We start from the raw sequence: 22,308 nt of genomic DNA, 5'->3' as shown, positions 1-22,308 counted from the left end.
ATGACCAACTTTAATAATCAGTTATCTAGTAAGTAAATCTTTAACATAAAATCTTTGATTTCTTAATTCACAAATGAGTCAACAGGGAAATTAGTAATTGATAAATCAGTAATTGGTTTGATTTAAAAAAAAATATGACATAATTCACCTTTAATTTATATCTCTGCAGAGTGGGGACGACGAGGAGTACAGGAGAATCTACACAAAGAAAATTAAGCCTAGACTGAAGTCTGAGGACCTTGCAGAGGGAGTTGATGTACGTACAGAACGTCACAGCAGCACGAGCAGTGATGGCAGCACCATTACAACCATTACCCGCCGTATCACTACCTACACTGTGGACATTCCGGGGGGAGCTGGCCAGCAACAGATTGATATTTCAAGCCCAGAATTCAAAGTTAATGTTTCAGAAGGGAGCTCTGCTCAAATTAAACTGCCTCATGGTAACATAATAAGCAGGGTCAGTGGGCAAGAGGGTTTAGATCTTGGAGAAGGTAGATTAAAAGATTCAGAGGGGTCCTCTGAGAAGCACTGGAGTACAGCACATGTCAAAACATCAATTACAACAAAAGGAACAGAAGGAAGTGGGAAGGATTTGAGATTTAATATATATGACCCTGGACTGTCAGCAGCAAAAACACATGGGGCAGAAGGGTCTTCTGAAAGGATTCAGCATGATAATAGTGTAAGAGGCAAAGATGCACCCACACCAGACACAAACACAGGTTATGCTGATCTCTCAGTGACACTTGGCCTAGGGGCAGATAAGGATCGGGTAAGCAATAGTGATCAAATGCTAAAAATAAAACGTGAAGTTACTATTTCAGGCACAGAAGCTGAAAAGGATATTAAAGCACCCAAATTGGACATTATAGGTCCAGAGAGGTCAGAAGGTGGAGTTAATGTGTCAAAAATAAAAGTGGCATCATTTGAAATTAAGGGTCCAAAAGCTGAGAAGAGTGATGCAGACAAAGGTTCTTCCAAAAGTGACATTAATATAAAAGCTGCAAAAGTAGAAATCAAGGCTCCTGGTGCTGCAGGACCGAAGGTGAATTTGACATCCACTTCGGGTTCAGAAATGACCAAAGTGGATGTTAATATTAAGGGCCCTAAAGTGAAAGGGGAAATTGATGGTACAGTACCAAAAATCAAAGGGGACCTCAAAGTAGCGAACATGGACATCAGAGGTACAAAGGCTGATACTGAGGGCCCTGACGGAGGACTCAAAATGCCAAAAATAAAAGTGCAGTCGTTTGAAATTAAAGGTCCAAAAGTTGAAGGTCCTGAAGTAGATGCAAGTCTTCCCAAAGGTGAAGTTAAAATAAAAGGAACATCCATAGACATCAAAGCAACAGATGTTGACATTGAGGGACCTGATGGAAAAGTGAAGGGTGCAAAATTCAAGATGCCATCCATTTCTGGTCCAAAGATCTCCATGCCTGAAGTGGACGTCAACCTGAAGAGTCCTAACGTGAAAGGAGAAGTTGATGCTTCAGTTCCAAAAGTTGAAGGGGATATCAAAGCACCTAAATTGGATACTAAAAGTCAAGACATTGATATTGAGGGCCCTGAAGGAGGAATCAAAATGTCATCATTTGGTCTCAAAGGTCCAAAGATTGAAGGGCCTGAAGTAGATTTAAGTCTTCCTAAAGGACAGGCTGATATAAAAGGACCATCCATTGATATCAAGGCTCCTGAAGTGGATATTGAGGGACCTGACGGAAAAGTGAAGGGCCCAAAATTCAAAATGCCATCCATTTCTGGTCCAAAGATTTCCATGCCTCACATGGATTTGAACCTTAAGGGTCTGGAGCTGAAAGGAGAAGTGGATGCTTCAGTTCCCAACCTTGAAGGGGATATCAAGGCACCAAAAGTAGAAATTGAAGGCCCAAATATTGATATTGAAGGTCCAGAAGGAGGATTTAAAATGCCAAAAATTAAAATGTCATCATTTGGTCTCAAAGGTCCAAAGATTGAAGGGCCTGATGTAGATGTAAGTCTTCCCAAAGGGGAACTTGATATAAAAGCACCATCCATCGATATCAAGGCACCTGAAGTGGACATTGAGGGAGCTGAGGGAAAAGTGAAGGGTCCAAAATTCAAAATGCCATCCATTTCGGGTACAAAGATCTCCATGCCTGACGTGGATTTGAACTATAAGGTTCCTAAGGTGAAAGGAGAAATTGATGCTTCAGTTCCAAAAGTTGAAGGGGATATCAAAGCACCTAAAGTGGACATCAAACATCCAGACATTGACACTGAATGTCCAGAAGGAGGATTTAAAATACCAAAAATCAAAATGCCATCGTTTGGTTTTAAGGGTCCGAAGGTTGAAGGTCCTGATGTTGATCTAAGTCTGCCCAAAGGTGAAGTTGATATCAAAGCACCATCCATAGATATCAAGGCACCTGAAGTGGATATTGAGGGACCTGAGGGAAAAGTGAAGGGTCCAAAATTCAAGATGCCATCCATTTCTGGTCCAAAGCTCTCCATGCCTGATGTGGACGTTAAACTGAAAGGTCCTAATTTGAAAGGAGATGTTGATGCTTCAGTACCTAAACTTGAAGGGGATTTAGAAGCACCTAAAGTGGACATCAAAGGTCCAGACATTGACATTGAAGGTCCAGAAGAAGGATTTAAAATGCCAAAAATCAAAATCCCATCATTTGGTTTTAAGGGTCCAAAGGTTGAAGGTCCTGATGTTGATCTAAGTCTGCCCAAAGGTGAAGTTGATATCAAAGCACCATCCATAGATATCAAGGCACCTGAAGTGGATATTGAGGGACCTGAGGGAAAAGTGAAGGGTGCAAAATTCAAGATGCCATCCATTTCTGGTCCAAAGCTCTCCATGCCTGATGTGGACTTTAAACTGAAGGGTCCTAATTTGAAAGGAGATGTTGATGCTTCAGTACCTAAATTTGAAGGGGATTTAGAAGCACCTAAAATGGACATCAAAGGTCCAGACATTGACATTGAAGATCCTGAAGGAGGATTTAAAATGCCAAAAATCAAAATGCCATCGTTTGGTTTTAAGGGTCCGAAGGTTGAAGGTCCTGATGTTGATCTAAGTCTGCCCAAAGGTGAGGTTGATATCAAAGCACCATCCATAGATATCAAGGCACCTGAAGTGGATATTGAGGGACCTGAGGGAAAAGTGAAGGGTCCAAAATTCAAGATGCCATCCATTTCTGGTCCAAAGCTCTCCATGCCTGATGTGGACGTTAAACTGAAGGGTCCTAATTTGAAAGGAGATATTGATGCTTCAGTTCCAAAAGTTGAAGGGGATATCAAAGCACCTAAAGTGGACATCAAAGGTCCAGACATTGATATTGAATGTCCCGAAGGAGGATTTAATATGCCCAAAATTAAAATGCCATCATTCGGTTTTAAGGGTCAGAAGGTTGAAGGTCCTGATGTTGATCTAAGTCTGCCCAAAGGTGAAGTTGATATCAAAGCACCATCCATAGATATCAAGGCACCTGAAGTGGATATTGAGGGACCTGAGGGAAAAGTGAAGGGTCCAAAATTCAAGATGCCATCCATTTCTGGCCCAAAGCTCTCCATGCCTGATGTGGACTTCAAACTAAAGGGTCCTAATTTGAAAGGAGATGTTGATGCTTCAGTACCTAAACTTGAAGGGGATTTAGAAGCACCTAAAGTGGACATCAAAGGTCCAGACATTGATATTGAATGTCCTGAAGGAGGATTTAAAATGCCCAAAATTAAAATGCCATCATTCGGTTTTAAGGGTCCGAAGGTTGAAGGTCCTGATGTTGATCTAAGTCTGCACAAAGGTGAAGTTGATATCAAAGCACCATCCATAGATATCAAGGCACCTGAAGTGGATATTGAGGGACCTGAGGGAAAAGTGAAGGGTCCGAAATTCAAGATGCCATCCATTTCTGGTCCAAAGCTCTCCATGCCTGATGTGGACTTTAAACTGAAGGGTCCTAATTTGAAAGGAGATGTTGATGCTTCAGTACCTAAACTTGAAGGGGATTTAGAAGCACCTAAAGTGGACATCAAAGGTCCAGACATTGACATTGAAGGTCCAGAAGAAGGATTTAAAATGCCAAAAATCAAAATACCATCATTTGGTTTTAAGGGTCCAAAGGTTGAAGGTCCTGATGTTGATCTAAGTCTGCCCAAAGGTGAAGTTGATATCAAAGCACCATCCATAGATATCAAAGCACCTGAAGTGGATTTTGACGGACCTGAGGGAAAAGTGAAGGGTCCAAAATTCAAGATGCCATCCATTTCTGGCCCAAAGCTCTCCATGCCTGATGTGGACTTCAAACTGAAAGGTCCTAATTTGAAAGGAGATGTTGATGCTTCAGTTCCAAAAGTTGAAGGGGATATCAAAGCACCTAAAGTGGACATCAAAGGTCCAGACATTGATATTGAATGTCCTGAAGGAGGATTTAAAATGCCCAAAATTAAAATGCCATCATTTGGTTTTAAGGGTCCGAAGATTGAAGGTCCTGATGTTGATCTAAGTCTGCCCAAAGGTGAAGTTGATATCAAAGCACCATCCATAGATATCAAGGCACCTGAAGTGGATATTGAGGGACCTGAGGGAAAAGTGAAGGGTCCAAAATTCAAGATGCCATCCATTTCTGGTCCAAAGCTCTCCATGCCTGATGTGGACTTTAAACTGAAGGGTCCTAATTTGAAAGGAGATGTTGATGCTTCAGTACCTAAACTTGAAGGGGATTTAGAAGCACCTAAAGTGGACATCAAAGGTCCAGACATTGACATTGAAGGTCCAGAAGAAGGATTTAAAATGCCAAAAATCAAAATGCCATCATTTGGTTTTAAGGGTCCGAAGGTTGAAGGTCCTGATGTTGATCTAAGTCTGCCCAAAGGTGAAGTTGATATCAAAGCACCATCCATAGATATCAAGGCACCTGAAGTGGATATTGAGGGACCTGAGGGAAAAGTGAAGGGTCCAAAATTCAAGATGCCATCCATTTCTGGTCCAAAGCTCTCCATGCCTGATGTGGACTTCAAACTGAAGGGTCCTAATTTGAAAGGAGATATTGATGCTTCAGTTCCAAAAGTTGAAGGGGATATCAAAGCACCTAAAGTGGACATCAAAAGTCCAGACATTGACATTGAAGGTCCAGAAGAAGGATTTAAAATGCCCAAAATCAAAATGCCATCATTTGGTTTTAAGGGTCCGAAGGTTGAAGGTCCTGATGTTGATCTAAGTCTGCCCAAAGGTGAAGTTGATATCAAAGCACCATCCATAGATATCAAGGCACCTGAAGTGGATATTGAGGGACCTGAGGGAAAAGTGAAGGGTCCAAAATTCAAGATGCCATCCATTTCTGGTCCAAAGCTCTCCATGCCTGATGTGGACTTCAGACTGAAGGGTCCTAATTTGAAAGGAGATGTTGATGCTTCAGTACCTAAACTTGAAGGGGATTTACAAGCACCTAAAGTGGACATCAAAGGTCCAGACATTGACATTGAAGGTCCAGAAGATGGATTTAAAATGCCAAAACTCAAAATGCCATCGTTTGGTTTTAAGGGTCCGAAGGTTGAAGGTCCTGATGTTGATCTAAGTCTGCCCAAAGGTGAAGTTGATATCAAAGCACCATCCATAGATATCAAGGCACCTGAAGTGGATATTGAGGGACCTGAGGGAAAAGTGAAGGGTCCAAAATTCAAGATGCCATCCATTTCTGGCCCAAAGCTCTCCATGCCGGATGTGGACTTCAAACTGAAGGGTCCTAATTTGAAAGGAGATATTGATGCTTCAGTTCCAAAAGTTGAAGGGGATATCAAAGCACCTAAAGTGGATATCAAAGGTCCAGACATTGATATTGAATGTCCTGAAGGAGGATTTAAAATGCCCAAAATTAAAATGCCATCATTCGGTTTTAAGGGTCCGAAGGTTGAAGGTCCTGATGTTGACCTAAGTCTGCCCAAAGGTGAAGTTGATATCAAAGCACCATCCATAGATATCAAGGCACCTGAAGTGGATATTGAGGGACCTGAGGGAAAAGTGAAGGGTCCAAAATTCAAGATGCCATCTATTTCTGGCCCAAAGCTCTCCATGCCTGATGTAGACTTCAAACTGAAGGGTCCTAATTTGAAAGGAGATATTGATGCTTCAGTTCCAAAAGTTGAAGGGGATATCAAAGCACCTAAAGTGGATATCAAAGATCCAGACATTGATATTGAATGTCCTGAAGGAGGATTTAAAATGCCCAAAATTAAAATGCCATCATTTGGTTTTAAGGGTCCGAAGGTTGAAGGTCCTGATGTTGACCTAAGTCTGCCCAAAGGTGAAGTTGATATCAAAGCACCATCCATAGATATCAAGGCACCTGAAGTGGATATTGAGGGACCTGAGGGAAAAGTGAAGGGTCCAAAATTCAAGATGCCATCCATTTCTGGCCCAAAGCTCTCCATGCCTGATGTGGACTTCAAACTGAAGGGTCCTAATTTGAAAGGAGATATTGATGCTTCAGTTCCTAAACTTGAAGGGGATATCAAAGCACCTAAAGTGGACATCAAAGGTCCAGACATTGATATTGAATGTCCTGAAGGAGGATTTAAAATGCCCAAAATTAAAATGCCATCATTCGGTTTTAAGGGTCCGAAGGTTGAAGGCCCTGATGTTGATCTAAGTCTGCCCAAAGGTGAAGTTGATATCAAAGCACCATCCATAGATATCAAGGCACCTGAAGTGGATATTGAGGGACCTGAGGGAAAAGTGAAGGGTCCAAAATTCAAGATGCCATCCATTTCTGGTCCAAAGCTCTCCATGCCTGATGTGGACTTTAAACTGAAGGGTCCTAATTTGAAAGGAGATGTTGATGCTTCAGTACCTAAACTTGAAGGGGATTTAGAAGCACCTAAAGTGGACATCAAAGGTCCAGACATTGACATTGAAAGTCCAGAAGAAGGATTTAAAATGCCAAAAATCAAAATGCCATCATTTGGTTTTAAGGGTCCGAAGGTTGAAGGTCCTGATGTTGATCTAAGTCTGCCCAAAGGTGAAGTTGATATCAAAGCACCATCCATAGATATCAAGGCACCTGAAGTGGATATTGAGGGACCTGAGGGAAAAGTGAAGGGTCCAAAATTCAAGATGCCATCCATTTCTGGCCCAAAGCTCTCCATGCCTGATGTGGACTTCAAACTGAAGGGTCCTAATCTGAAAGGAGATATTGATGCTTCAGTTCCAACAGTTGAAGGGGATATCAAAGCACCTAAAGTGGATATCAAAGGTCCAGACATTGATATTGAATGTCCTGAAGGAGGATTTAAAATGCCCAAAATTAAAATGCCATCATTTGGTTTTAAGGGTCCGAAGGTTGAAGGTCCTGATGTTGACCTAAGTCTGCCCAAAGGTGAAGTTGATATCAAAGCACCATCCATAGATATCAAGGCACCTGAAGTGGATATTGAGGGACCTGAGGGAAAAGTGAAGGGTCCAAAATTCAAGATGCCATCCATTTCTGGTCCAAAGCTCTCCATGCCTGATGTGGACTTTAAACTGAAGGGTCCTAATTTGAAAGGAGATGTTGATGCTTCAGTACCTAAACTTGAAGGGGATTTAGAAGCACCTAAAGTGGACATCAAAGGTCCAGACATTGACATTGAAGGTCCAGACGAAGGATTTAAAATGCCAAAAATCAAAATGCCATCGTTTGGTTTTAAGGGTCCGAAGGTTGAAGGTCCTGATGTTGATCTAAGTCTGCCCAAAGGTGAAGTTGATATCAAAGCACCATCCATAGATATCAAGGCACCTGAAGTGGATATTGAGGGACCTGAGGGAAAAGTGAAGGGTCCAAAATTCAAGATGCCATCCATTTCTGGCCCAAAGCTCTCCATGCCTGATGTGGACTTCAAACTGAAGGGTCCTAATCTGAAAGGAGATATTGATGCTTCAGTTCCAAAAGTTGAAGGGGATATCAAAGCACCTAAAGTGGATATCAAAGGTCCAGACATTGATATTGAATGTCCTGAAGGAGGATTTAAAATGCCAAAAATCAAAATGCCATCATTTGGTTTTAAGGGTCCGAAGGTTGAAGGTCCTGATGTTGACCTAAGTCTGCCCAAAGGTGAAGTTGATATCAAAGCACCATCCATAGATATCAAGGCACCTGAAGTGGATATTGAGGGACCTGAGGGAAAAGTGAAGGGTCCAAAATTCAAGATGCCATCCATTTCTGGTCCAAAGCTCTCCATGCCTGATGTGGACTTTAAACTGAAGGGTCCTAATTTGAAAGGAGATGTTGATGCTTCAGTACCTAAACTTGAAGGGGATTTAGAAGCACCTAAAGTGGACATCAAAGGTCCAGACATTGACATTGAAGGTCCAGACGAAGGATTTAAAATGCCAAAAATCAAAATGCCATCGTTTGGTTTTAAGGGTCCGAAGGTTGAAGGTCCTGATGTTGATCTAAGTCTGCCCAAAGGTGAAGTTGATATCAAAGCACCATCCATAGATATCAAGGCACCTGAAGTGGATATTGAGGGACCTGAGGGAAAAGTGAAGGGTCCAAAATTCAAGATGCCATCTATTTCTGGCCCAAAGCTCTCCATGCCTGATGTGGACTTCAAACTGAAGGGTCCTAATTTGAAAGGAGATATTGATGCTTCAGTTCCAAAAGTTGAAGGGGATATCAAAGCACCTAAAGTGGATATCAAAGGTCCAGACATTGATATTGAATGTCCTGAAGGAGGATTTAAAATGCCCAAAATTAAAATGCCATCATTCGGTTTTAAGGGTCCGAAGGTTGAAGGTCCTGATGTTGACCTAAGTCTGCCCAAAGGTGAAGTTGATATCAAAGCACCATCCATAGATATCAAGGCACCTGAAGTGGATATTGAGGGACCTGAGGGAAAAGTGAAGGGTCCAAAATTCAAGATGCCATCTATTTCTGGCCCAAAGCTCTCCATGCCTGATGTGGACTTCAAACTGAAGGGTCCTAATTTGAAAGGAGATGTTGATGCTTCAATACCTAAACTTGAAGGGGATTTAGAAGCACCTAAAGTGGACATCAAAGGTCCAGACATTGACATTGAAGGTCCAGAAGAAGGATTTAAAATGCCAAAAATCAAAATGCCATCGTTTGGTTTTAAGGGTCCGAAGGTTGAAGGTCCTGATGTTGATCTAAGTCTGCCCAAAGGTGAAGTTGATATCAAAGCACCATCCATAGATATCAAGGCACCTGAAGTGGATATTGAGGGACCTGAGGGAAAAGTGAAGGGTCCAAAATTCAAGATGCCATCCATTTCTGGCCCAAAGCTCTCCATGCCTGATGTGGACTTCAAACTGAAGGGTCCTAATTTGAAAGGAGATATTGATGCTTCAGTTCCAAAAGTTGAAGGGGATATCAAAGCACCTAAAGTGGATATCAAAGGTCCAGACATTGATATTGAATGTCCTGAAGGAGGATTTAAAATGCCCAAAATTAAAATGCCATCATTTGGTTTTAAGGGTCCGAAGGTTGAAGGTCCTGATGTTGACCTAAGTCTGCCCAAAGGTGAAGTTGATATCAAAGCACCATCCATAGATATCAAGGCACCTGAAGTGGATATTGAGGGACCTGAGGGAAAAGTGAAGGGTCCAAAATTCAAGATGCCATCCATTTCTGGTCCAAAGCTCTCCATGCCTGATGTGGACTTTAAACTGAAGGGTCCTAATTTGAAACGAGATGTTGATGCTTCAGTACCTAAACTTGAAGGGGATTTAGAAGCACCTAAAGTGGACATCAAAGGTCCAGACCTTGACATTGAAGGTCCAGACGAAGGATTTAAAATGCCAAAAATCAAAATGCCATCGTTTGGTTTTAAGGGTCCGAAGGTTGAAGGTCCTGATGTTGATCTAAGTCTGCCCAAAGGTGAAGTTGATATCAAAGCACCATCCATAGATATCAAGGCACCTGAAGTGGATATTGAGGGACCTGAGGGAAAAGTGAAGGGTCCAAAATTCAAGATGCCATCTATTTCTGGCCCAAAGCTCTCCATGCCTGATGTGGACTTCAAACTGAAGGGTCCTAATTTGAAAGGAGATATTGATGCTTCAGTTCCAAAAGTTGAAGGGGATATCAAAGCACCTAAAGTGGATATCAAAGGTCCAGACATTGATATTGAATGTCCTGAAGGAGGATTTAAAATGCCCAAAATTAAAATGCCATCATTCGGTTTTAAGGGTCCGAAGGTTGAAGGTCCTGATGTTGATCTAAGTCTGCCCAAAGGTGAAATTGATATCAAAGCACCATCCATAGATATCAAGGCACCTGAAGTGGATATTGAGGGACCTGAGGGAAAAGTGAAGGGTCCAAAATTCAAGATGCCATCCATTTCTGGCCCAAAGCTCTCCATGCCTGATGTGGACTTCAAACTGAAGGGTCCTAATTTGAAAGGAGATATTGATGCTTCAGTTCCAAAACTTGAAGGGGATATCAAAGCACCTGAAGTGGACATCAAAGGTCCAGACATTGATATTGAATGTCCTGAAGGAGGATTTAAAATGCCCAAAATTAAAATGCCATCATTCGGTTTTAAGGGTCCGAAGGTTGAAGGCCCTGATGTTGATCTAAGTCTGCCCAAAGGTGAAGTTGATATCAAAGCACCATCCATAGATATCAAGGCACCTGAAGTGGATATTGAGGGACCTGAGGGAAAAGTGAAGGGTCCAAAATTCAAGATGCCATCCATTTCTGGTCCAAAGCTCTCCATGCCTGATGTGGACTTTAAACTGAAGGGTCCTAATTTGAAAGGAGATGTTGATGCTTCAGTACCTAAACTTGCAGGGGATTTACAAGCACCTAAAGTGGACATCAGAGGTCCAGACATTGACATTGAAGGTCCAGAAGATGGATTTAAAATGCCAAAAATCAAAATGCCATCGTTTGGTTTTAAGGGTCCGAAGGTTGAAGGTCCTGATGTTGATCTAAGTCTGCCCAAAGGTGAAGTTGATATCAAAGCACCATCCATAGATATCAAGGCACCTGAAGTGGATATTGAGGGACCTGAGGGAAAATTGAAGGGTCCAAAATTCAAGATGCCATCCATTTCTGGCCCAAAGCTCTCCATGCCTGATGTGGACTTCAAACTGAAGGGTCCTAATTTGAAAGGAGATATTGATGCTTCAGTTCCAAAACTTGAAGGGGATATCAAAGCACCTGAAGTGGACATCAAAGGTCCAGACATTGATATTGAATGTCCTGAAGGAGGATTTAAAATGCCCAAAATTAAAATGCCATCATTCGGTTTTAAGGGTCCGAAGGTTGAAGGCCCTGATGTTGATCTAAGTCTGCCCAAAGGTGAAGTTGATATCAAAGCACCATCCATAGATATCAAGGCACCTGAAGTGGATATTGAGGGACCTGAGGGAAAAGTGAAGGGTCCAAAATTCAAGATGCCATCTATTTCTGGCCCAAAGCTCTCCATGCCTGATGTGGACTTCAAACTGAAGGGTCCTAATTTGAAAGGAGATATTGATGCTTCAGTTCCAAAAGTTGAAGGGGATATCAAAGCACCTAAAGTGGACATCAAAGGTCCAGACATTGACATTGAAGGTCCAGAAGAAGGATTTAAAATGCCCAAAATCAAAATGCCATCATTTGGTTTTAAGGGTCCGAAGGTTGAAGGTCCTGATGTTGATCTAAGTCTGCCCAAAGGTGAAGTTGATATCAAAGCACCATCCATAGATATCAAGGCACCTGAAGTGGATATTGAGGGACCTGAGGGAAAAGTGAAGGGTCCAAAATTCAAGATGCCATCCATTTCTGGTCCAAAGCTCTCCATGCCTGATGTGGACTTCAAACTGAAGGGTCCTAATTTGAAAGGAGATATTGATGCTTCAGTTCCAAAAGTTGAAGGGGATATCAAAGGACCTGAAGTGGACATCAAAGGTCCAGACATTGATATTGAATGTCCTGAAGGTGGACTCAAAATGCCAAAAATCAAAATGCCATCATTTGGATTGAAGGGCCCAAAAGTTGAAGGTTCTGATATTGATTTAAGTCTTCCAAAAGGTGATATTGACATCAAGGGACCAGCCTTAGATATCAATGCACCAGCTGTTCATATTCATGGACCTGAGGGAAAAATGAAGGGTCCGAAAGTTGAAATAGAATCAACCAAAATGGATCTTGATGTTTCAGGACCTTCACTCAAGAAATCTAAGTTCAAAATGCCAAAATTTGGTTTGAAAGGGCCCAAGATTGAAGGACCAGATGTTGATGTTAAAGTTCCAAAAGCTGATGTCACTGTGGAAGCTAAAAGTCCTGAGGGTGGTTTTAAGTTGCCAAAATTCAAAATGCCAAAATTTGGTTTTAAATCTCCGAAAGCTGATATGCCAAGTATGGGTGAATCAGATATAAATGTTAATGTCAAAAGTCCATCTGTTGACATCGAGGTTCCTGAAGAAAAAATCAAAGGTCCAAAATTCAAAATGCCAGCTGTTTCAGGGCCAAATATTTCTTTGCCTGATGTGGACTTCCATCTTAAAGGCCCTAAACTAAAAGGAGATGTTGATATCTCAGTTCCCAAGATTGAAGGTGACATTAAAGCACCAAAAGTTGAAATTGCAGGCCCAGATGTGGATGTTGAAGGACCAGAGGGTGGTTTGAAGATGCCAAAAATCAAAATGCCATCATTTGGGCTCAAAGGGCCAAAGGTTGAGGGCCCTGATATTGACATAAATGTACCAAAGACAGATATTGATGTCAAAGGCCCAAACATTGACATCCAAAGTCCGGACATTGATGTTGAAGGGCCAGAAGGAAAACTCAAAGGTCCCAAGTTCAAAATGCCAACTCTATCGGGTCCAAAGCTCTCAATGCCTGATGTGGACTTTCATCTTAAAGGCCCAAAAGTAAAAGGAGATGTTGATATCTCAGTTCCCAAGATTGAAGGTGATATTAAAGCACCAGAAGTTGAAATTGAAGGACCAGATCTGGATGTTGAAGGACCAGGAGGTGGGTTGAAGATGCCAAAAATCAAAATGCCATCATTTGGGCTCAAAGGGCCAAAAGTTGAGGGCCCTGATATTGATGCAAATCTGTCAAAACCAGATATTGATGCCAAAGGTCCTAAGATTGACCTCCAAATCCCAGATATTGACATTGAAGGACCGGAAGGCAAAATCAAAGGTCCCAAGTTCAAAATGCCAACTATATCAGGTCCAAAGCTCTCAATGCCTGATGTGGACTTTCATCTTAAAGGCCCTAAATTAAAAGGAGATGTTGATATCTCAGTTCCCAAAACTGAAGGTGACATTAAAGCACCAAAAGTTGAAATTGCAGGCCCAGATGTGAATGTTGAAGGACCAGAGGGTGGTCTGAAGATGCCAAAAATCAAAATGCCATCATTTGGGCTCAAAGGGCCAAAGGTTGAGGGCCCTGATATTGACATAAATGTACCAAAGACAGATATTGATGTCAAAGGCCCAAACATTGACATCCAAAGTCCGGACATTGACATTGAAGGACCGGAAGGCAAAATCAAAGGTCCCAAGTTCAAAATGCCAACCATATCTGGTCCAAAGATCTCAATGCCTGATGTGGACTTTCATCTTAAAGGCCCAAAAGTAAAAGGAGATGTTGATATCTCAGTTCCCAAGATTGAAGGTGATATTAAAGCACCAGAAGTTGAAATTGAAGGACCAGATCTGGATGTTGAAGGACCAGGAGGTGGGTTGAAGATGCCAAAAATCAAAATGCCATCATTTGGGCTCAAAGGGCCAAAAGTTGAGGGCCCTGATATTGATGCAAATCTGTCAAAGCCAGATATTGATGTCAAAGGCCCTAAGATTGACCTCCAAAGCCCAGATATTGACATTGAAGGACCGGAAGGCAAAATCAAAGGTCCCAAGTTCAAAATGCCAACTATATCAGGTCCAAAGCTCTCAATGCCTGATGTGGACTTTCATCTTAAAGGCCCTAAATTAAAAGGAGATGTTGATATCTCAGTTCCCAAAACTGAAGGTGACATTAAAGCACCAAAAGTTGAAATTTCAGGCCCAGATGTGGATGTTGAAGGACCAGAGGGTGGTCTGAAGATGCCAAAAATCAAAATGCCATCATTTGGGCTCAAAGGGCCAAAGGTTGAGGGCCCTGATATTGACATAAAAGTACCAAAGACAGATATTGATGTCAAAGGCCCAAAAATTGACATCCAAAGTCCGGACATTGACATTGAAGGACCGGAAGGCAAAATCAAAGGTCCCAAGTTCAAAATGCCAACCATATCTGGCCCAAAGATCTCAATGCCTGATGTGGATTTAAACCTGAAAGGACATAAAATAAAGGGTGATATGGATATGTCTGTTCCCAAGATTGAAGGTGACATTAAAGCACCAAGAGTAGACATTGAAGGACCCGAGTTTGATGTAGAAGGCACAGGAGGAGGCTTTAAGATGCCCAAATTTAAAATGCCATCATTTGGGCTCAAAGGGCCAAAGGTTGAGGGCCCTGACATTGATTTAAATTTACCAAAGACAGATATGGATGTCAAAGGCCCCAAGATTGACATTCAAAGTCCAGATATTGACATTGAAGGACCAGAAGGGAAAATCAAAGGGCCCAAATTCAAAATGCCAACCATATCTGGTCCAAAGATCTCAATGCCTGATGTGGATTTAAACCTGAAAGGACCTAAAATAAAGGGGGATATGGATGTGTCTGTTCCCAAGATTGGAGGTGACATTAAAGGACCGAAAGTAGACATTGAGGGTCCGGAGTTTGATGTAGAAGGCACAGCAGGAGGTTTCAAGATGCCAAAAATCAAAATGCCATCATTTGGGGTTAAAGGTCCAAAAGTTGAAGGCCCTGACATTGATGCAAGTCTACCACAATCAGATATTGATATCAGTGGCCCAAACATTGACATCAAAAGCCCAGATATTGATGTTGGAGGACCAGAAGGAAAAATCAAAGGGCCCAAGTTCAAAATGCCAACCATATCTGGCCCAAAGATCTCAATGCCTGATGTGGATTTAAACCTGAAAGGACATAAAATAAAGGGTGATATGGATGTGTCTGTTCCCAAGATTGAAGGTGAAATTAAAGCACCAAGAGTAGACATTGAAGGACCCGAGTTTGATGTAGAAGGCACAGGAGGAGGCTTTAAGATGCCCAAATTTAAAATGCCATCATTTGGGCTCAAAGGGCCAAAAGTTGAGGGCCCTGACATTGATTTAAATTTACCAAAGACAGATATGGATGTCAAAGGCCCCAAGATTGACATTCAAAGCCCAGATATTGACATTGAAGGACCAGAAGGGAAAATCAAAGGGCCCAAATTCAAAATGCCAACCATATCAGGTCCAAAGATCTCAATGCCTGATGTGGATTTAAACCTGAAAGGACCTAAAATAAAGGGGGATATGGATGTGTCTGTTCCCAAGATTGAAGGTGACATGAAAGGACCGAAAGTAGACATTGAGGGTCCGGAGTTTGATGTAGAAGGCACAGGAGGAGGTTTCAAGATGCCAAAAATCAAAATGCCATCATTTGGGGTTAAAGGTCCAAAAGTTGAAGGCCCTGACATTGATGCAAGTCTACCACAAACAGATATTGATGTCAAAGGCCCAAACATTGACATCAAAAGCCCAGATATTGATGTTGAAGGACCAGAAGGAAAAATCAAAGGGCCCAAGTTCAAAATGCCAACCATATCTGGCCCAAAGATCTCAATGCCTGATGTGGATTTAAACCTGAAAGGACATAAAATAAAGGGTGATATGGATGTGTCTGTTCCCAAGATTGAAGGTGAAATTAAAGCACCAAGAGTAGACATTGAAGGACCCGAGTTTGATGTAGAAGGCACAGGAGGAGGCTTTAAGATGCCCAAATTTAAAATGCCATCATTTGGGCTCAAAGGGCCAAAAGTTGAGGGCCCTGACATTGATTTAAATTTACCAAAGACAGATATGGATGTCAAAGGCCCCAAGATTGACATTCAAAGTCCAGATATTGACATTGAAGGACCAGAAGGGAAAATCAAAGGGCCCAAATTCAAAATGCCAACCATATCTGGTCCAAAGATCTCAATGCCTGATGTGGATTTAAACCTGAAAGGACCTAAAATAAAGGGGGATATGGATGTGTCTGTTCCCAAGATTGAAGGTGACATTAAAGGACCGAAATTAGACATTGAGGGTCCAGAGTTTGATGTAGAAGGCACAGGAGGAGGTTTCAAGATGCCAAAAATCAAAATGCCATCATTTGGGGTTAAAGGTCCAAAAGTTGAGGGCCCTGACATTGATGCAAGTCTACCACAAACAGATATTGATGTCAAAGGCCCAAACATTGACATCAAAAGCCCAGATATTGATGTTGAAGGACCAGAAGGAAAAATCAAAGGGCCCAAGTTCAAAATGCCAACCATATCTGGCCCAAAGATCTCAATGCCTGATGTGGATTTAAACCTGAAAGGACATAAAATAAAGGGTGATATGGATGTGTCTGTTCCCAAGATTGAAGGTGAAATTAAAGCACCAAGAGTAGACATTGAAGGACCCGAGTTTGATGTAGAAGGCACAGGAGGAGGCTTTAAGATGCCCAAATTTAAAATGCCATCATTTGGGCTCAAAGGGCCAAAAGTTGAGGGCCCTGACATTGATTTAAATTTACCAAAGACAGATATGGATGTCAAAGGCCCCAAGATTGACATTCAAAGTCCAGGTATTGATGTTGAAGGACCAGAAGGAAAAATCAAAGGGCCCAAGTTCAAAATGCCAACCATATCTGGCCCAAAGATCTCAATGCCTGATGTGGATTTAAACCTGAAAGGACCGAAAATAAAGGGTGATATGGATGTGTCTGTTCCCAAGATTGAAGGTGAAATTAAAGCACCAAGAGTAGACATTGAAGGACCCGAGTTTGATGTAGAAGGCACAGGAGGAGGCTTTAAGATGCCCAAATTTAAAATGCCATCATTTGGGCTCAAAGGGCCAAAAGTTGAGGGCCCTGACATTGATTTAAGTTTACCAAAGACAGATATGGATGTCAAAGGCCCCAAGATTGACATCCAAAGTCCAGATATTGACATTGAAGGACCAGAAGGGAAAATCAAAGGGCCCAAATTCAAAATGCCAACCATATCTGGTCCAAAGATCTCAATGCCTGATGTGGATTTAAACCTGAAAGGACCTAAAATAAAGGGTGATATGGATGTGTCTGTTCCCAAGTTTGAAGGTGACATTAAAGGACCGAAAGTAGACATTGAGGGTCCAGAGTTTGATGTAGAAGGCACAGGAGGAGGTTTCAAGATGCCAAAAATCAAAATGCCATCATTTGGGGTTAAAGGTCCAAAAGTTGAGGGCCCTGACATTGATGCAAGTCTACCACAAACAGATATTGATGTCAAAGGCCCAAACATTGACATCAAAAGCCCAGGTATTGATGTTGAAGGACCAGAAGGAAAAATCAAAGGGCCCAAGTTCAAAATGCCAACCATATCTGGCCCAAAGATCTCAATGCCTGATGTGGATTTAAACCTGAAAGGACCGAAAATAAAGGGTGATATGGATGTGTCTGTTCCCAAGATTGAAGGTGACATTAAAGCACCAAGAGTAGACATTGAAGGACCTGAGTTTGATGTAGAAGGCACAGGAGGAGGCTTTAAGATGCCAAAAATCAAAATGCCATCATTTGGACTCAAAGGGCCCAAGATTGAGGGCCCTGATATTGACCTAAATTTACCAAAGACAGATTTGGATGTCAAAGGCCCCAAGATTGACATTCAAAGCCCAGATATTGACATTGAAGGACCAGAAGGGAAAATCAAAGGGCCGAAATTCAAAATGCCAACCATATCTGGTCCAAATATCTCAATGCCTGATGTGGATTTCAATCTGAAAGGACCTAAAATAAAGGGGGATATGGATGTGTCTGTGCCCAAGATTGAAGGTGACGTTAAAGGACCGAAAGTAGACATTGAGGGTCCGGAGTTTGATGTAGAAGGTACAGGAGGAGGTTTCAAGATGCCAAAAATCAAAATGCCATCATTTGGGGTTAAAGGTCCAAAAGTTGAAGGCCCTGATATTGATGCAAGTCTACCACAATCAGATATTGATGTTAAAGGCCCTAAAATTGATATCAAAAGCCCAGATATTGATTTTGAAGGACCAGAAGGAAAAATCAAAGGGCCCAAGTTCAAAATGCCAACCATATCTGGTCCAAAAATCTCAATGCCTGATGTGGATTTAAACCTGAAAGCACCTAAAATAAAGGGGGATATGGATGTGTCTGTTCCCAAGATTGAAGGTGACATTAAAGGACCAAAAGTAGATATTGAAGGTCCAGAGTTTGATGTAGAAGGCACAGGAGGAGGTTTCAAGATGCCAAAACTCAAAATGCCATCTTTTGGGTTAAAAGGGCCAAATGTTGAGGGCCCTGATATTGACATAAATGTACCAAAGACAGATATTGATGTCAAAGGCCCCAAGATTGACATCCAAAGCCCAGATATTGACATTGAAGGACCAGAAGGAAAAATCAAATCTCCCAAGTTCAAAATGCCAACAATATCAGGTCCAAAGATCTCAATGCCTGATATGGACTTTAAATTTAAAGGCCCTAAAGTAAAAGGGGATGTTGATATCTCAGTTCCAAAGATTGAAGGTGATATTAAAGCACCAAAAGCTGAAATTGAAGGTCCTGATTTGGAAGTAGAAGGACCAGGGGGAGGCTTCAAGATGCCGAAAATCAAAATGCCATCATTTGGGGTTAAAGGGCCAAAAGTTGAGGGCCCTGATATTGATGTAAATCTGCCACCATCAAATATTGATGTTAAAGGCCCTAAGATTGATATCAAAAGCTCAGATATTGATATTGAAGGGCCAGAAGGCAAAATCAAAGGGCCCAAATTCAAAATGCCAACCATATCTGGTCCAAAGATCTCGATGCCTGATGCGGATTTAAACCTGAAAGGACCGAAAATAAAGGGGGATATGGATGTGTCTGTTCCCAAGATTGAAGGTGACATTAAAGGACCAAAAGTCGACATTGAAGGTCCGGAGTTTGATGTAGAAGGCACAGGAGGAGGTTTCAAGATGCCAAAAATCAAAATGCCATCATTTGGGGTTAAAGGTCCAAAAGTTGAGGGCCCTGATATTGATGTAAATCTGCCAAAGCCTAATATTGATGTCAAAGGCCCTAAGATTGACATCCAAAGCCCAGATATTGACATTGAAGGGCCAGAAGGGAAAATCAAAGGGCCCAAATTCAAAATGCCAACCATATCTGGTCCCAATATCTCAATGCCTGATGTGGATTTTAATCTGAAAGGACCTAAAATAAAGGGGGATATGGATGTGTCTGTTCCCAAGATTGAAGGTGACATTAAAGAACCAAAACTTGAAATTGCAGGCCCAGATTTGGACATTGAAGGACCCGAGGGTGATTTGAAGATGCCGAAGATCAAAATGCCAACCATATCTGGTCCAAAGATCTCAATGCCTGATATGGACTTCAATCTTAAAGGCCCTAAAATAAAGGGGGATGTCGGTGTGTCTGTTCCCAAGATTGAAGGTGACATTCAGGCACCCAAAGTTGAAATTGAAAGACCTAATGTCAGTATAGAGGGAGCAGAAAGTTTTAAAATCCCCAAAATCAAAATGCCATCCTTTGGAATTAAGGGGCCAGTGGTGGAGGGTGCTGATGCTGAAGTAAATGTTCCCAAATTTGATGTTGATATAAAAGGACCAACTGTGAATATCGAAGACCCTAAGATTGGCAAGGGTCACAAAATTGATACCAGATTTGAAGGACCTGATGTGGACATTAGTTTGAAGGAAAAGAAAGGTAAACTGAAAATACCCAAGGTGAAAGGGAAGATGAAAACTGATATTAATGTTGACTCTAATGTTGACTCTAAAACTGGCAATGTTGAGCTATCTGCAGACTCACCTGACTTGCATCTCAAAGTACCTAAGCTCAAGAAGCCATTTTTTGGAAAACTACATTTTCCTGATGTGGAATTTGACATCAAATCTCCAAAGGTTAAAGGCAGTGGTTCAGTGTCTGGAAATACAAAATCCACTGAATTTGATTCATCATCTGGAAGCCTTAAAGCAGATATACCAGGCATTGATATTCAGTCACCAAATGCTAGCTTGGAGGGCCCAGACATCAAAGATAAAAAATCCAAAATCAAAATGCCAAAGTTAATCTCAGGAGCCAAGGTCAAGTCTGCTGATGTTGACATCAGTGTTCCAAAGTTACAATCACCTGAAATGAGTATGAACCTGAGTGTTCCTGATGCTAGTATAGGAGGACAAGGCATAAAAGTTAAGGGCAGTTTGACAGACCCTGAGATAAAAGGGACCTTTGAAAGTAGCGTGAAGGGGCACACGGATGCAGAGGGATTTCAGGGTGTCGAGCTGAATGTACCAAGTGCAAAGCTTAAAGCACCCCATGCAAGTTCTTCAGATGAGAAAACAGGAGAAATAGGCATGCATACAGATGTTGCAGTACAAAGTGCAATGGAGTGTACTAAGGGTAATGTAACCTTTCCCAAGATGAAAGTGCCAAAATTTGGAATAGCTTTGCCCCAGGTAGAAGGAAGAGAGATGGGTGTGGATGTAGGGTCAGGAGAATTAACTGCTAGTGGTAATGTTAGTTCTAGTCTGGAGGTGCCATGTCCAGATTTAAAAAGCAGTGGTGGGAAAGTCAAAGTCAAAAAGCCACGATTCTTTGGCAAGTCTAAAGCTAAGGGTGGAAGTGCAGCTGATCTTACCTTTCAGGGACCTCAAGTTGAAGGTACAATTGAGGGGAGTGCCAAAGTGTCTAAAGGATTAAGTGCAAGTTCTGGGGAGCTTATAGGTGGAAAGATGGTAGAAGGGAGTTCTGGTTTAAAAATTTCACCTAAGAGTAAATCTGCTTCACTTGATCTTTACAAGAAATCAAGGCATCGTTCTTCATCACTTAGTGATGAAGGAGAACTTGCTTCTCCAACTTCTGTTGAAGGGCATTTAGAGACAGAAGGTGGTAACATTTCAATGGATGTTGGAGGGGCCAAAGTAAAAGGCAAAAAAGGAGTGCTGAAGTTTGGCACATTTGGTGGGTTTGGCTCAAAATCCAAGGGTTCGTATGAAGTAACGCTTGGAGAAGATAGTGAAGCAAGGACTGAAGGAGCTGGAGGAGTTTCCCTTTCCAGAAAGTCTAGAGTGTCATCATCATCTAGCAGTGATAGTGTTTCAAAGGGTGGTTTTCGCTTTCCAAGGCTTGAACTTGCTGTTTCACCAAAAAAATAATATGTTGTTATATGATTAAAAGGCACTAATGTTTAGCTTTTCTATATGCTATTAGTTGACATACACTCCAAAGCTTTTATACTAGACATCTACATTATAAGACTCACCTAACTACAGTGCACTGTTATAAATGTAGACATTTTGTCCAATTTCCTTTTAGCATTCCAAATAATAGTCCTTTCATTTTGCTGGGGGTACATGTCATGTCTTTTAACTGTAAATAAGAGAAATCTGTATTGTAATTTTCATTATCATTTGTAAATAGAAAAAAATGAGGCTACCATCACATTTTCTATCCACTACCACAGCAATGTTGAAATGGCATATTTGCATCTGGTTTTAACACTTTGTGATATGATAATTATATTTTTGTATTTGTTAATCATTAGGGGGAATGGTTTCACAAGCATCTGTCAAAAACATTATTTTGTGTTATTTTACTGTTAACAGGTTGTATGTGCCTTTCCTATACTGTTTCATCAAACCAAACAAACCCAGAACATTTAATATAAGTGAGATTTTATAATTTTGAAATCAAGTCTGTATAATATAAAAAAGTGAATTTTTAAAAGTGACTTCATTCAAATGACACTTTATATTTTAGACCTGTAAAAATGTAAATAAACTGCTGATACACTTTAATACATTGGGAATCCTTTTAGTGCCACATAAACCAATAAGCCAAATTGTATATATCATGGGCGGCACGGTGGTGTAGTGGTTAGCGCTGTCGCCTCACAGCAAGAAGGTCCTGGGTTCGAGCCCCGGGGCCGGCGAGGGCCTTTCTGTGCGGAGTTTGCATGTTCTCCCCGTGTCCGCGTGGGTTTCCTCCGGGTGCTCCGGTTTCCCCCACAGTCCAAAGACATGCAGGTTAGGTTAACTGGTGACTCTAAATTGACCGTAGGTGTGAATGTGAGTGTGAATGGTTGTCTGTGTCTATGTGTCAGCCCTGTGATGACCTGGCGACTTGTCCAGGGTGTACCCCGCCTTTCGCCCGTAGTCAGCTGGGATAGGCTCCAGCTTGCCTGCGACCCTGTAGAAGGATAAAGCGGCTAGAGATAATGTGATGTGATGTG

General features: G+C 41.7%; 1 protein-coding gene across 7 annotated transcripts in view; it reads left to right on the top strand.

Moving 5' to 3' along the window:
• ahnak (AHNAK nucleoprotein) overlaps window positions 1–21,874 on the top strand; it is a 46,135-nt gene extending 24,261 nt beyond the window's left edge. For 2 of the 7 annotated variants that reach the window (XM_060927985.1, XM_060927984.1), the window contains one exon: window positions 170–21,874. In XM_060927985.1, coding sequence (XP_060783968.1) covers window positions 170–21,232 — 21,063 coding nt within the window. In that variant the 3' untranslated portion in view covers window positions 21,233–21,874. The remainder of the gene's footprint in view (window positions 1–169) is intronic. The other 5 variants (XM_060927990.1, XM_060927986.1, XM_060927988.1 and 2 more) reach the window with 5 other exon arrangements.
• Window positions 21,875–22,308: the final 434 nt, after the last annotated feature.

Source organism: Neoarius graeffei, chromosome 8 (genome assembly GCF_027579695.1).
Source record: "Neoarius graeffei isolate fNeoGra1 chromosome 8, fNeoGra1.pri, whole genome shotgun sequence".
Lineage (NCBI taxonomy): Eukaryota > Metazoa > Chordata > Actinopteri > Siluriformes > Ariidae > Neoarius > Neoarius graeffei.
The sequence above is the reverse complement of the archived record's forward strand: the minus strand, read 5'-3'. Positions and strand labels throughout refer to the sequence as shown.